At 33.9% G+C, this 17,466-nt stretch overlaps 1 protein-coding gene across 1 annotated transcript in view; it reads left to right on the top strand.

Annotated features, from left to right (window-relative positions):
- The window catches only part of LOC138333889 (zwei Ig domain protein zig-8-like), a 137,281-nt gene that overhangs the window by 100,499 nt on the left and 19,316 nt on the right, over positions 1 to 17,466 (top strand). Inside the window, exon 3 of the mRNA XM_069282534.1 lies at positions 14,495 to 14,705. Coding sequence (XP_069138635.1) covers positions 14,495 to 14,705 — 211 coding nt within the window. The remainder of the gene's footprint in view (positions 1 to 14,494; positions 14,706 to 17,466) is intronic.

Genomic DNA, 17,466 nt, shown 5'->3' with positions numbered 1-17,466 from the left:
GTATTGTGCCGCTTATAACCCTATGAGAGATTAAGTAATATAAATTGTTGGAGACTCTCTCACTCTTGGTTGGAGACAGCTTATACCAGAACAAAACCTTTATCGAGGGCTTTTATATTAATATATTAAGTTGTTTATTCAATTTTCATTCCACTATCACTTTTCCTGTGACATTTAAAGTGTAATTGATTGACAGTTTACCCACCCCTGAACCCATTTTTGTTGTAAACAGTTTTGGCATGGCGAAAAAGTGATCTGGCTGTGATCTCATTTCGACAGGTCTGTGTAAAGAATCACCAATCAAAAGAATGTACTTAGCTAACATGTTTATGTATAATAATGATTGGTGAAGACGCTGTTTTGACATGCACCAATAAGATTAAAGCCACTTATCTAAATGCAAAGTTATGGCTTTCACGTTTCCAATTCTAACTCTACAAAGCCTTGTGTATGTCGATTACATGGGGCGCGATGATGTTTAGTCTGATGCCGGAAGACAAAGTCATATGTGAGCGCCTTCGCGAATCAGATGACAGTTCCGTAATGGAAGAATGTCTCGAATCTTTCTCATTCCGTTCTAAATAAATAAGTTAGCACCTTATGGTAACATTTTGGGTTCTATGGAGGAAATTAATTAAAACCCATGTACGTCATATGTATATGACCAGAAAAATTGGACTCCGTTTTTGTCCCATTCCCAATTAGATCGGGAGGGCACCTGCCTCTCTTTTACAAGGTTACCTTTATTTTTCGCAGAGAAAAAAAACCCAATAATTTCTTTGTCAACCGAAAATCATCTTATGTTTGGAATATATTTTAACTTTTACTTCTTTTGACTGATCTTTGTGTAACATATGTTGTAAATTTAGACAGTGTGTTTTACGAGTTAACAGTGTTTAACTGGCTTCTCTATTTATTTTATTAGCAAAAATAAAAGTACATACATTTCTTTTTTTTCGGAAATCATCAGGATTTTTGTGTGGTACGCCGGCTTTACCAATATAAATTCATTTGATGAGACAGAAATAGGTAACATTTTGTTTATAGTTGTTACCATTAGAGTAAAACGTGTTTTTTTACGTATAATTCTGTTCGCTGCCAGCGTATGTAAATAGGTAATAACAATGAACTAGAGGAGATGTCTGCAGCATTTCAACCTGGTTTTTAGACGGTAATGCATCAATTTCATTTTTTTCCCAAACCAAAAATTATTTCAATTATTCCAACGTGTTTCTCAACAACATCAAATGCTTTCCAAAAAGCATATCCTTATGCCTTATGCGGTTTTAATATTAGAATTTTGCATCAAATGATCGACTACAGATTCCAATTTTTTTCGCATTATTGTCATTTTGTTTACATTGAACCACACGAGATGGGAGAATTTTTAGAAGGTTTTTACAGAAAACACTGCCACACAAGTTGCATATGCTGAGAACAAACACCATTAAATGCAATCTTGTTAGATTCTTCAACTACAACACCAATGTTAAAACATATCCCGCTTACTTATGAAAGCCATAGATTATTACGTTGATGGAAACATGGACATTACGCACTGAGTTTACAAGGACACCCTTTGATCACAGTCAGTCTTGAGTGTTGTAAAGAAACGGACTCAATTGTTCATTTGGTGTGTATTGTTGGTAGTTCTGCAGATGTTGATGTCACAAAGGGCATTTTCTCAAAGCTGATTGTAAATCCTGCCGATAATAAAACGCGTCTAAGTGGGTAGTATATATGATGGAATCCATGTGTTGTCATGTGTGTTCAACACGGCACTGCAGGAAAGCTATTGCCTTCATAAAACGTCAACGCTTAATGAAAAGCGAACGTTAGCCATTTCTTCCGTTTTTAAGTATGTTGAGTTCCTCGAGAATACCAAGAAGACATGGTTAATTTCTAACAATTATATGAATACATGTTATCTTTAGAAATCGGTTTTTGCTTAGAGTCCTGGCATGATAAATATAGGCAAATATGACAATTAAAATCATCATTCGTTAAATCGTATTGGCAAATATAAATATATGTTTTTGCCTCCTTGGCTTTGTTATGCTTCTATCCATGCCAATTGTCATTAAAGGACACACCAGGTTTAGGATCTGGATACTAGTCGGAGTGCTCGGCGGAAAACCACCGAACAGCGGTCAGTAACCATCTAATATACTCAACGACACCCACTTAAACGCGTATTATCACTGGCTGAGTATTATGCTTCACAATGAATCCCACATTGGATTCGAACTCACGACCCAGATGTGGCAGGGTTTGTGGTATTATGATGGGACATCTTAACCACGTGACAGCCGCGACCTGTCTTCTGAAGGATCGAGTCATTGTGATATGTAAACAGATCATTCCGCGAGTTCTCTCCTGTTCAGGAAACTTTATTTCATTTTCCATCTTTTATACCGAGGAAAAATCTTTTTTTCTGTGCTCCGTGCCAATAGCTGATGATTCCATCTTTTCATTTTGCAAAGCGCTTACATATGTCTTCGATATCTTTATAAATCTACAGTTTATATCACCATTGAATAATTAGTTAATTAGTTAATCTTTTAAATGAAATACATTTTGTTTTTAAGCTGATGCAACAGAATGAGTTTTTGACTTTTACACTGATGGATATCCCCTGGAAAAAATAGGGCAAAATATCACTATTGCTAATTTTGAAAAAAAAATCTACCATCGATTTTTGCACAATAATTTCTAGTTATGAGACACTTCGTGTCTAAATGATTATGAAATCGTCTGTAAAGAGCCCTGTTAAGAATTCAGCCCGAATGTTGGTGATTTTAGAAAGTGAAAATGCCTCCGTCGCTATGAACGATAGGCTTGTGTTTTACACTGGTAATTCCGCAGCATGCTTTAAATTTTATTGACTTTTTCTCTTCTTCGAAATGAGAATTTACGATAGAGAAACTGCTTTTATCACCACCAGACATTTTTCATTTTTGATACTTAAAGCAGCAACAAAAACCCTCAATGATCAACAGTGAATTCATAACAGTGAGTGATGGAACTTGATAACCGTGACTGACGTTTTACGCTAGAATATCGGACTTATTAATGGGGCTTCATCTGTGCAAGGAAGGATTGCAAAGCACACAAAATTATGCTAGTCTTTATTGAAAATTTTGTGATCTTGTCTACATTGAAATTTGTCGGTGGATTTGATTTTGTCTTTTCAAAGCAATATTGAAAATAAGAAACTGATGCCCAATTGATTGACTAAAACGTGTTGTTAAGATGCCTATATTTTTATGACTAGTAGTCTTAACCTCTCATGAAACGTTGAAAAAATAAACCAACGAAGAATGTTTGATTGACACTTAAACATTTCTATGACCAAAACATTTATGCAGAATACAAACTGTTCATTTCTGTGTGCCTTGTTGTTTAAGGAAAATTAGTCTGGTATAATCTTCTCAGTGAGTCAGAATATGTTCGGGATGGTCTAGAGATTAATTCACATTAAACATCCATTATTGTAGGAAATAGTGCAGCAATCAATCGCAATTAGTATTCTTTTTCTTTTAGCTACGTCACAAAGAGCCTAAATATAGCATAGTTTGTGGGGGACAACGCGATGACGCATCTCTGACGTCAATGATTGCGTCACTAATTTAAATATTTCGCGAAAGTTCTATCAATAATCGGAAGATAATCATGCGATTTGGAGTTGGGGATCATGGCCGTTTGTCAGTTGACATGATGTGATCTCCTGCTACTTACCTTAAGCAATACATATTATTGGACATGTGACATGATGTGATCTCCTGCTACTTACCTTAAGCAATACATATTATTGGACATGTGAAATGAAGTCGGCAACACTTCCGGAGACACAACAAATCAGAAGATTTAAGACACCCACATGCAATGTTGACATCGTCTTAATGTATCTAAAGTGCAGACATTCCCTTAAGATACCATAGGACCGAATGATTGTCAAATACGAAAATGTCAACGTTTGCATCTGTAAAGGTTTTCAAGTCTGATCTTTTAATTGTGGTCATCTCCTAAACCTATCAATTGAAAATTTAAAGATCTTGCTAATCTTATACCTGATAAAATGTCATCATCCCCCGCTTTCACCGAAGGGGGTGGGGGTATTAATGGGACCTGTCCGCCTGTCCCTCTGTCTGTCTGTATCGATTTAGTTTTCATCGAACCTTATTTAAAGGAGTTATGGCCCTTTCATTAACGAAAAACTCCATTTCCGTCTATTTCCGTTCAATAACTCTCGTAAATATAACTGGATTTTCTCGAAACTTAATAACCTGGTTTAATGTTTTAGGTCCTTGGCCAAGTTTGATCGGGACTTTGATTGGACCCTATTTGGCTGAGTTATCGTCATTCGATTACCGAAAACGACATTTTCACAAACGTCTGTTCCCGTTCATTAACGCAAATATTACCGGATTTCCTCGAAATTTAGTAACATGGTAAACTGTCTCAAGGCCTTGGCCAAGTTCGATCGGCACTTCCATAGAACCCTATTTGGCGGAGTTATAGGCCTTTGATTACAGCGGGGGACATAAATAGCACGAATTTGCTTGTTTTGTATTATAGTCCGCACCAAATATAGTCCAATTCTCGAAAAACGCACTCTTAATTATCATCCCTCGGTAAAAATAGACTTCAAAGGTTTTGAAAATTTCTTTATACAGTTTACATCTACATTATTGTACATGAAACCGATGCATCCTTAATACCAAATCAGCAAGTCCTCAGTTCTTCTGTACTACAGAAGCTATTTTTGGATTGGTTCTGCAGTCCTTACATTGACCATAGCTGCAATACACAATGGTTGTCCTATCATACAGAACAAACCACATGAAAAATATTTGTACATGATCGTATAATTTTTCCTCTGTTGTTGAGTTACTCAGGTTCTTAATTATTGTGAATGGTATTCGTCTTCGAATCCAAAATACTACTATATAATTAAATTTTATTTGTTTTCATACTAAATCCAACTCTCTGATTGGCAGATTCTTTTTCTTCATATACTAGGAAGAAAAATTCCGACAATGGCGCGAAAATCCGATGTTATCATGACGTCACTATAGAGACGTCGACGTTGCGTATTAGTTTAGAAAAATAATCCATTGAAAAATATTACGTTCAAACGTATTTTATGTTATCAAGTAGTCTAAGAAATTAAGTTATAGCATTGATGTAACTATTTTTTAACTTCATAGAAATATGAAATAAATCTCTTTCAAACCCCTATGAAGTTAAAAGATAGTGATATTAATGCTTCAATGATATTCTGACTTGGTAATGTCAGAGATAAGATACGAAGACTTAATACAGTAATACACAAAACGCCGATTATCACATATATTTTAGTGATGGTATTTAATGGTATATACAATGTAGATAATAATTACGTTGTATTCATTGTTATGAGACAAGTATAAACAGGTGGTTAACAGCACCAATAAAATCATTCCGAGATGTTTGTGCCAGGCATGACGCAGATGACAGTTTCAACAAATGTTATTAATTAAGAAAGGCAATAAGAAACGAGCAAATAAGATTTACTACGAAAGCATAACACGTGGCTTATCATCACAACACACTTTGATATAGTGATTTCTATTAAGAATAGCTTATCATGTCCACCCAAGCTCAAAGAATGAATGGGTTTTTGAGCACTACAATATCACAAAACAAATACGATAATTATTTTTTGTCATTCATACCTATTTGAGAAAGATATAAACAAAAACCAACCACAGTAACAAACAATATACTCTATACTCCTGCAGTAAGCATGCACTGCAGGCAGTGGCGTACATCACTGTCGCTACTTCATATTCGTAACAGGCGACAAAATTGAGATATTGTCTTTTTGATTCTCAATAATCGATATTTTGATTCTATTTATTGGTGCTGCGAAAGTTTTTTTTCTTGTATAGATGATAGTTCAGAAGTATCCGACAATCCAACTTACAATTCATATTTAACGACTTGGTGTTTCTATTTTTAGGACCATCGAATTAATATTGACATTGTGTATCACAACAATGTGTGTATTTCTTTACTATTTAGCATAGCAAATAATTAATCGAAATTTTTAATGAATAATTTCTGATGTAAAATAATGACAACGACCTTTGATTCGGTCAATATATTATCTAGAAGAACACTGAATTCTACCAGGATGGTACAAAACCATATCTTTCTAACCCTGGACCAACTACAGCATCTGAGTATGATGATTATTCGGTATTAAATTTGAATGTAAGGTCTCTCAGACATAAAACTGACATTATTTCTTCTGAGTTATCTGAATATGATATTCTGTGTGTTTTACTGAAACTCAATTTAATCCTGATATTGCTAATAATGATATTGAAATCAGTACACATCCAAATATATACAGACAAGACAGACAGACAGACACACTATGGTGGTGGTATCTGCATATATACAAAAAACAACATAATAGTTACTCGTAGAAATGAGTTGGAAACTGAAAATATTGATGTTATGATTCTGGAACTAAATACTTCAAACAAAAAAATTCTTCTATGCTGTCTTTATAGGCCTCCAAACTCTCTTGTTGATTACTGGAATAAACTAGATAATATATTTGACAACTTATTTAATACCAACTTAAATGTAATAATAACTGGAGATATTAATTCTGATCTGTTGACACTTACTAAAACCTCTCATTTATCAAGGTTGCTAACAAAATATCAACTACATGATACAATTCAAGCACCAACCCGCATTACTAATACCTCTGCAACTGAAATTGATATATTTCTTACAAATAATTCTGATCTTATTACCTATAGTCAAATATTATCTCCCTTATGTAGTGATCATTGCCCAATTATAATACATGTTTCTTTCAAAACATTCAAACACAGATCCTATAAAAGAGTTATATATGATTTTACGAATAGATTGGGACACCTTATTCATAAACTGCACCAATATAAATGACTCTTACTCTCATCTTATTAACACAATTAATGAAAAAACAAACAGGCACATTCCTCATAAATCTGTTACAATTCGTCCAAATGATAAACCCTGGATCACCTCAGATATAAAACTCAAGTTAAGACAAAAAAATAGAATACATAAAAGAGCTAAAACCCTCAATAGGGAACAAGACTGGTCAAATTTTCGATTAATCCGTAATGAAACTGTTAGTCTTATTAGGGAAGCTAAAGAAAACTATATCCAAAAATTACAAAATGAACTGTCTGATAAGTCAACCTCCTCAAAGAAATGGTGGAATATTGCCAAGTCAATAATTAAAATGAATAAATCTAACACAACCTCTAATCCTCTAAAAGTGAATGGTAAAATACTAACACATCCTCTTGATAAAGCTGAAGCACTGAACAATTTCTTTACTAACATCTCTTCAGATATCACTGACACTAATCTTCCAGAATTACCTCCCTTATGCCCTTATGAACTTTCTGAAATAAATATTACTGAACAAGATATCAAAGACCAATTTAACCTTTTAAGAATTAATAAGCCTGCTGGTCCAGACGGCATATTGCCAAGAGTAGTTAAAAACTTGTCGCCATCACTAATCTATCCTTTAAAATTACTATTTAATAAGACTTTATCATTGGGTGAAATTCCAGACATCCTTAAGACAGCTAATGTTAATGCCCTATATAAAGGTAAAGGTGACATAAATGACCTAAATAATTATAGACCAATTGCAATTACTTCTATATTTATTAAAATGTTAGAAAAAATAATTTTTAAATATACTTTTAATTACATCACTAGATATAACATGTTGAGTAAAAATCAATCTGGATTTCAACCCAAAGATTCTACTTCTAATCAACTTGTTGATATTTTTAATATTATTAGTTCTAATTTAGATAAGGGAAATGATGTGCGCTTTGTTTTCTGTGATATAAGTAAGGCATTTGACAGAGTTTGGCATTCAGGTCTTTTATATAAATTACAAAAATATGGTATAAAAGGTAAATTACTTGACTGGTTCAAAGCTTACTTATCTGACAGAAAACAAAGAGTAATCATTGATGACTATAAATCAAACTTGAAATCAGTACATGCAGGAGTACCTCAAGGGTCTGTTCTTGGTCCTTTTCTTTTTTTATTATTCATAAATGACATCACAGATAATATTACATCCAATATAAAATTATTTGCAGATGATACTTCTTTATATGTAATAGTTGATGATGATGATGATCTTGAAACGCCCAGCAGACACTCTTAATGATGATCTCACTTCTATTTCCTCTTGGGCTGATCAATGGCAAATTCTTTTTAATCCTAATAAAACTGTCAGTATTACCTTCTCACGGAAACAAGCAGACCTACATCCCACTCTTATTTTTAATAACCAACCCGTATCTCAGCATGACTTTCACAAACACTTAGGGCTAACATTTAATAGAAAAGGAACATGGTCAGAACACATATCAAATATCTATGAAAAAGCATCATCCAGACTCAATATATTAAGAACTCTTAAACATAAACTTGATAGAAACTCTTTAAAAACACTATATATATCTTATATTAGGCCAATTTTAGAATATGCTGATATTGTTTGGGATAATTGTACAAAAAATGAGTCTGATCTTTTAGAATCTATTCAAATAGAAGCTATGAAAATTATTACTGGTTTAAGAAGAGGCACTTCTCATCATGTTCTTTACTCTGAAACACAACTTGAAACATTGCAGAATAGACGACATCAACACAAACTAACATTACTATATAAAATCCTAAATAACCATACTCCTACTTATCTATATGACAATATACATACCTTCATAAATACTAATAATAATTATGCATTTAGAAATGAAAGGTTCTTTAACTTACCACAATCAAGGACTAACTTTGGAACTCACTAGATCACTCTATCAGAGAATCTTCTTCTATTTCCTCTTTTAAATTAAAATTAAAAACAACTTTTCCATCTATAATCTCCAACATATTTATGAATTGTAAACCTAGAAATTTAAATATCCTTTTATGCCAATTGCGCAATAATGCCAGTGACTTAAATTATGACAAATTCTCCGATCATTTGACAGATGATGGTTCATGCTTATGTGGTGCTCCAACTGAAAATTCTGAACATCATTTTTTTTATTATACTCATTTTTCTGATTTTAGACATCACATAATCTCTATTTCTAATCTTTTGGGTTTTGTTAATATTGAAATTCTGTTGTATGGGTCTATTGATTTTTCTAATGATATTAATGAAATGATACTACTTCATACAAGTAATTATATAAAAAAAACTAAGAGATTTCAATTGTACAAATAGATTTTATAGAAATATTAAAATATATGCATGTATTGATATATTGAAGGCCATTATGAGAGGGTGTGTATGTGTGTGTGGATGTGATATGTATAAATTAATTAATTTGTTTTCTATAAATAATATTGCCTATTTATTACTTATTCATTTAAAATATATTTACTTATTTGTCTATCTGTTGTAAATATTTATTTTCTTTTCTATGGCCCGCTTGGGTATGCTCCTAATATTCTTTTTTCTTTTCATTTCTACTGATACAACACTATTTATATCTATTTATTAGTTAAATAAACCGGATTTCTGGAGAGGACCTATATAGGCTTTGCCTGTTGTCCAATCCATTTGGCATTACATTAATATATTATCTTTCTCTATGATTCATGTATATCTTGTATTTGTTAATAAAATATTTTGAAATGAATTCTACCAGGATGGTACAAAACCATATCTTTCTCACCAAAGGACTATAATTAATGATACCAATCGATGGTATAAAAGGAAAGATTCCAGCTGAAAAAAATTAAATCCTTTGTTGGTTGACTAATGAGGAACGAATGAGCCATTATCTTTCCTTAAATACAAAAACGTAGATTTAAATTTGTCTACAGTTCGCCAAGCTTCTATACTAACACTGTAGGTATCATAACTCACAGAAGAGCAATATAAGTCACCAAGAAGCTAGGTCGTAACCAAACTACGTATTACTGCAATCGTATGTCCTAACCCTAAGCAGTCTCCAAATATATTGACTAGTCACGCTATTTTCAAAAACATATTATTCCCAGAAGAAAAAAGGGTAAAACGTATTATCCGACCGGCAACGCATGTATAGATATTTATTTCTTTCCTCCCATGAAAATCTCCCAGAAGAATATCGATGAAAAAAACGTCGTCTTTCTAATTGTTTTCCGGTCTTGTAGCAGGTGCCTGTTACGTATTTACCCAGGCATAAGATTGATAATTGTCTCTAAACCTTAGTCGCAGGTTTGAAGAGTACGGTAACTCTCTCGCTCCTCTCCATAGATCATTCCCACAAGATGAGATCCAGCACTATTGTCTATGGCCTTTTATTCCACTACCAGTCTTTATCTAACATTTGTCTACCATTGTAAGACTGCTTCCTTCACAATGTATGTGTTTCATTGTGTTCACTCCCAGGCGACAATTACCGTTTGTCTACAGTCATTCTCGTTTTCTAAGTTTGTTTTGTTCACCTTGTCTTTGTGTTTATCCTCAAACGTGCTCTGTGGATTTCGATTCCTTCTTAATATTGGTGCTAAATTTTGTCCAGGCGTTATAAAGCGTTCTTTTAAAACTGTCCATACGATGTACTTACGTTTCACTACTTTGCTAAGACTTAGTCTACTTCCTGTAAGCCCGGTTTCTGTGCTGATGTTTCCTAATTCTGCACAGACTTTACTTTGGCCTATGTAATGATCCCCCAAATTTTGCCATGAATTCCGATCCTTCTCATTTTTCAAATCCCACACTCTTGATCGGTTGTTATACTATTCATTCACTTCCATAGCAGTTCGACCGTGCGTAATAGCGTCAAAAAAACAACAAATAAATAATATCAATTAATTTTAATTGATTTGTGAGGTTTTTGTGAACGGATCACAAGAAACTGGCATGTCAAAAACAATAAGATGATATAAATATAGACACAAACATGAACAACAACGAAAAGTAAACAAACGGAACCAGGAAACAAATGCCCTTCTCAACTTCTGATGACGTTTTTCCTGTGTGTTGTTTTTTCTAATATGATTTTCCTAGTAATTTCTGACATTTCCGCTGTTTCCAAAGCATCCGTCTCTACGCCCTGTATCCTGAGGTATATCCTATTCCCAGGCGACTTCCAATAATATCACTAATCGTGTGGCTGATGATGTATTGGTCAACTCGTCCTCCTCCTAGCGTCTACCGACCATCAACTCAGCACCCTCCTGGGAATTAACGTCTCGCAAATAACGTCTGTATGGCGATTGGCTGTCACGTGACCTCCCCAGGTACCGTGTTATGTCGTGATGGCCGACCAAGTGTCTGTCTGACGACCATTTACTTAGGAACATACCATAATAGACGCTGCCATCCTTTACATTAACTAACGATTTGAAATAGAAATACGTGGGCATTTTCATTGACCTTTCCTTCTGTTATGCGTTAGGTATAAAAGACCTTTCAAATTTGGTGGCTTTGAATCAGATCTTACGTTTGTCTTCTTTTTAATAATGTGGAATATAGATTTAAGAGACTTTAAAACAGTGATGACAAAACATCAATGACATCTACTGCCAATGAATTAAAGACGATAATGATTCAAACTGAATTTCAGGGCATCCAGTAGACCCACGAAAGTATGAATTCGACTCTTAAGCACATGTCTTTACCTATAGCTTCTGAGAAATGATGATTTGACTTCTGAAAATGCAATGTCAATGGCCAGCTTGATGCACTGAAATCTCCAATTCTATTCACTGAGTTGTTAACGGTCTTAGTCGCACGACATTGATTTGTACGTGCTAACCTTTTTAAACAACTTTCGGCAAAATAATTATCTGACGTCACAACACCGTAACGCTCATTGTCGATAACGTCATCAATATTGACGTGCAGTCGCCGTGAGAATATTTCTTTTGAGACTACGGGAATAAAAATAGTCACTCACTACCTGAAGATAGAGAGTGATTATATTATTCAACACTCTAATCATGTGTTGTAGGGCGCTAGAATTGTACCTGCTGTCCCTATTGCATGTCCTTACATGATTATAAAAAGTGTCTAAGTTTAGGATACTATCTTATTTGACTTTCTTCTTCTTTCAAGCGTCTCTCACTTGACACCGCCTCACTGTTTGTCTTCAGTTGAGCGCCCCTGTGAGGAAGGATCTTGGTTTTGTCCCCTTGTCGATATACACAATAGTCTATAAAAATGGTAGTTCCTGTTCCTGACTAGCGTTACGTTTGTCTGTTATCAGTATAATATGACCCGATGGGATGTCAGAGTTTTCGGTGGCATGTTCATTGAAATAACACTTTGAAAGTATAAGAGTTCAACAATCACAAGGAGACAAAGCGCGAATGGTGGAATTTAAAAACAATAAACGAGTCACAGAGACAAAACGTTTGACTTGAACACGCTTCATTAAATAGGGAAGGTCAACATATATCAAATAGCTTAAGTGCTAAGAAAATCCACTTTCAGTAATTAAACTTGAGTAAGTATTTTCACAATAGGACTGCAACCAAACAAATTCATTCAAGACGTGATATCATGTGAATGGATACAAACATTTTGCGTTTAAGTTCTACCAGATTCAGACAATATATGTTATGCATATTATGATATGTATATTTACATGTATAAATCTCAGTTTTTATTTGATTTTTGAGGGGTTTTTTAATCTGATGGTTTTTGGTGTGGTCACACACAAATTGATTATTCTAAATAATCAACCATTTCAGAGCATACGTATTCACTTTTTTTTCTAATATCTTACCCATCGATTGGTTAATATTTTCTACATTTTCTTTCTGAGCAGATGTTCTGTGACACTCTTATTTTGTATTGTTTTATCTATAAATATACAGATATGTTTTGTGTGAAGGTCATTCAGTTCAAACTATTGAGTATATACGTGCAAGTGTCCCTCTTGATTTTAAATACAGCCTTGTACATGCGTTGATAGGAGAAAGTTGTTAGGGATACAGGATATTTGGTCACTAACTTGATTGAAACGATCGGTGAAGATAAGAACAGACTATACACAGCTGTGTCATTATATCCTTACGCGCTATGCAATGAATGTTGCAGAAATTTCAATTTCATGAAGAAGTAAGCTTTAAAGTAAGCTTTGATGTGCAAAATTATTGAATTTTCTTCAATAATGCCTTGAATAAAAGTCTAATTTGCTTGGTTTTATAGCTTAAATTCCAATTGACACAGGCGATAAGTATTGAGAAGGAACATTGACGCCAATTTATCCATTAAGTAGCTAACTCTCTTTGGAACAAAAAGATGTACTTTTACGTGCGGATAGTGTTCGTAAGCACTATCGATCTAGCGGCACCAATGATAGTTTGATCTAAGGAATATAACTACTTCTTCAAGGTTTTATTCTGTATTTTTAAGATACGTTGTTGTAGTATTATACAGATGTAGTGCGTTTGTTATCTTCTAAAGGTTTCCCAATGAAATAAAATAAAAGTCGAAAGTGAAAGTATTTAAATGTATTCAACTTCGGCAAATACGGTAAGGACATCTTATTTTAAAATATACCGGGCGTTCCATTTGCAGATCCGTACCAGTAGTATCGATACGAACCTGTATCTCAGATGGTACGCGTCGTGCTAGCAGAACTGTGCCAGTACAAGTAGTTCGTTTTAAGAAGCATGTACCTTTTATATCAAAGATGGTGGACCCTAAGTCACTGGAATGTTTTCTTTGTTTGAAAACAAGACAGAGATTATTTACATCCGATAAATTTACGTGGATTACATTATTTATTTCAATGAATGACGAAACTTTTTTTTATTACTTCTTTATCCATTTTATTGTCAACAACGAAAATACTTGTCTTTCATATTCAAAGCGTATCTTCCATATGGGTGGCGCCATCATAGAAAATTCCAAACACGTTCCATTTGGCGGTGACGTTTCATTTTAGTTCAAATGTTACGAATCTGCAAATGGAACGCGCGGATAGTAACTGAGTTGCCAAGCTGTCTGACAGCTTTGCAATAGCAATAGCCATACGCCTCTGAGTAGTGAGCTCGTTGTCCTACATAGAAGCTCACGGGAGACAAAAAGTACCAAGTTCACATCCATGTACAGTTGTTCATGTGACACTGTTTTACACCCAATCATATGCCACGCTTTTCGAGGGGTAAGGTGAGACTAGGCATTTATCTCTTGGCCGCGAGTTCGAAACCAGCCTTGGTTAACCGCCATGTACTGCCTATAATCCTGTTTCTTTTCAAATTTAAATTCTGATTTATCTTGAAATGACCTCAAGATGACATGGTTTTTAATCAGCCATAGACATAACCATGGTGCCATCCATGTATTAGGAATATTCGAACCTCGATTAGTTAGGTTAAACGATTGATATGCTAATTTTCCTAACCTTTCGTGATCGTATTGTCTCTATAACGGATGTTTCTTATTGGCTTTTTACAGGTCGTGTGGCGAAGAACGTCCGAACCTAATCCAATCAGTTTTGGAGAGTATATCTACAGTCCCGATCCACGTTTTAACGTAAGCAGAAACCCCCGAAGACACGAATGGAATCTTCGAATCAGGGACGTAAAACTCACGGACGGCGGCGTTTACGAATGCGCAATCGCGTCAAGGAAGAAATATATCCGTCACGTACTTCTCAGGGTATACGGTAGGGAAATCTATTGTTCTATTGTTTAATCTGATACCTCATGTTTGTATGTAACTAAGGTGTGTGGTAGGAATCTATTGTTTTATTGTCAGATCAGATACGTCATGTTTGTATGTAACTAAGGTGTATGGTGTCAATCTATTGTTTTATAGATCGGATACGTCATATTTGTATGTAACTAAGGTGTATGGTGGGAATTTATTGTTTAATTGTCAGATCAAATACGTTGTATTTGTATGTAATAAAGCTGTATGGTGGGAATCTATTGTTTTATTGTCATATCGGATACGTCATATTTGTATGTAACTAAGGTGTATGGTGGGAATTTATTGTTTTATTGTCAGATCAGATACGTCATGTTTGTATGTAACTAAGGTGTGTAGTAGGAATCTATTGTTTTATTGTCATATCGGATACGTCATATTTGTATGTAATAAAGCTGTATGGTGGGAATCTATTGTTTTATTGTCAGATCAGATACGTCATGTTTGTATGTAACTAAGGTGTATGGTGGGAATCTATTGTTTTATTGTCAGATCAGATACGTCATATTTGTATGTAACTAAGCTGTATGGTGGGAATCTATTGTTTTATTCTCAGATCAGATACGTCATATTTGTATGTAACTAAGCTGTATGGTGGGAATCTATTGTTTTATTGTCAGATCAGATACGTCATATTTGTATGTAACTAAGGAATCTGTCAGATCGTGTATGTAACTAAGTGGGAAATCTATTGTTTAATTGTCAGATCAAATACGTTGTATTTGTATGTAATAAAGGTGTATGGTGGGAATCTATTGTTTTATTGTCAGATCGGATACGTCATATTTGTATGTAACTAAGGTGTATGGTGGGAATCTATTGTTTTATTGTCAGATCAGATACGTCATATTTGTATGTAACTAAGCTGTATGGTGGGAATCTATTGTTTTATTGTCAGATCTGATACGTCATATTTGTATGTAACTAAGGTGTATGGTGGGAATCTATTGTTTTATTGTCAGATCTGATACGTCATATTTGTATGTAACTAAGGTGTTTGGTGGGAATCTATTGTTTTATTGTCAGATCTGATACGTCATATTTGTATGTAACTAAGGTGTTTGGTGGGAATCTATTGTTTTATTGTCAGATCAGATACGTCATATTTGTATGTAACTAAGTGTATGGTGGAATCTATTGTTTTATTGTCACAGATACGTCATATTTGTATGTAACTAAGCTGTATGGTGGGAATCTATTGTTTTATTGTCAGATCAGATACGTCATATTTGTATGTAACTAAGCTGTATGGTGGGAATCTATTGTTTTATTGTCAGATCAGATACGTCATATTTGTATGTAACTAAGCTGTATGGTGGGAATCTATTGTTTTATTGTCAGATCAGATACGTCATATTTGTATGTAACTAAGGTGTTTGGTGGGAATCTATTGTTTTATTGTCAGATCTGATACGTCATATTTGTATGTAACTAAGCTGTTTGGTGGGAATCAATTGTTTTATTGTCAGATCTGATACGTCATATTTGTATTTAACTAAGGTGTCTGGTGGGAATCTATTGTTTTATTGTCAGATCAGATACGTCATATTTGTATGTAACTAAGCTGTATGGTGGGAATCTATTGTTTTATTGTCAGATCGATACGTCATATTTGTTTAACTAAGTGTAATCTTTGTTTTGCGAATCTATTGTATTTACTAAGATCTATTGTTTATTCGATCGTACATTTGTATGTAATAGGTGTTTGGTGGGAATCTATTGTTTTATTGTCAGATCTGATACGTCATATTTGTATGTAATTAAGCTGTTGGTGGAATCAATTGTTTTATTGTCAGATCGAATACGTCATATTTGTATTTAACTAAGGTGTTGGTGGAAATCTATTGTTTTATTGTCAGATCTGATACGTCATATTTGTTTGTAACTAGCTATATATAGGGTGTATGGTAGGATTCCATTTTTTTATTGTCATATCTAATACCTCATGTTTGAGTGTAACTTAGGTGTTTCGTAGGAATCTATTTTTTATTATCAGATAGGATTTGATTTTTATTCATCCTTTTGTATACAACAAAGAATGTGTGGTAGGATATTTGTTTAGGATTTAACGTTACCATCAAAAAATAGGGGTACATGCCTAGCAGTGCTTCGATGCAACTGAAGTGTTTAACTACCGTATTTCTAAATGCAAATTGTGTATTAATTGACCCAATGTTTTAAGGGTTTTGTAATGATATTGATGTGGTGTATGTCAAAATAAATTGGAAAGACGCTACAATAATACTTATTGCATGACAAACCATGAATTCGCTAATCCTTGGTGTGACTGAATTTTAACATCTTGAGTTAGATAATAACCAGTACATGATATGCCAGGTTTCATTTTCCATTCTCGTAGATTTTTGCATGTCGTGTGTGGTTGGCGATTCCAATCTACACCGTTCATAAATCCATAGCGTGTTTCAATTAAAATTCATTATCATCAGTCATAACAATTACAATTATCTGTTGATGCACAATAGTAACATTTAGAAAATTAACTGTTTTCTTCTTTCTTTTCTTGAGTTCTTCATTTTTTGTCTTTCTTTGTTTTTGTCTGGTGTCTCACAAGACATCTAAATTGAAAGCAATTTGTCGGATTGTAAACCATCACAACATTAAAAATTATTTCTTTGAAATGACAATTTTTCATGTACCTGGCGAATAAAATATTTATTCTTCTTATTATCTATGAAATGAATGTCTACATGATAAAA

This window comes from Argopecten irradians, chromosome 10 (assembly GCF_041381155.1).
Source record: "Argopecten irradians isolate NY chromosome 10, Ai_NY, whole genome shotgun sequence".
Classification (NCBI taxonomy): Eukaryota; Metazoa; Mollusca; class Bivalvia; order Pectinida; family Pectinidae; genus Argopecten; species Argopecten irradians.
This window is presented reverse-complemented; position numbering and strand designations above follow the sequence as displayed.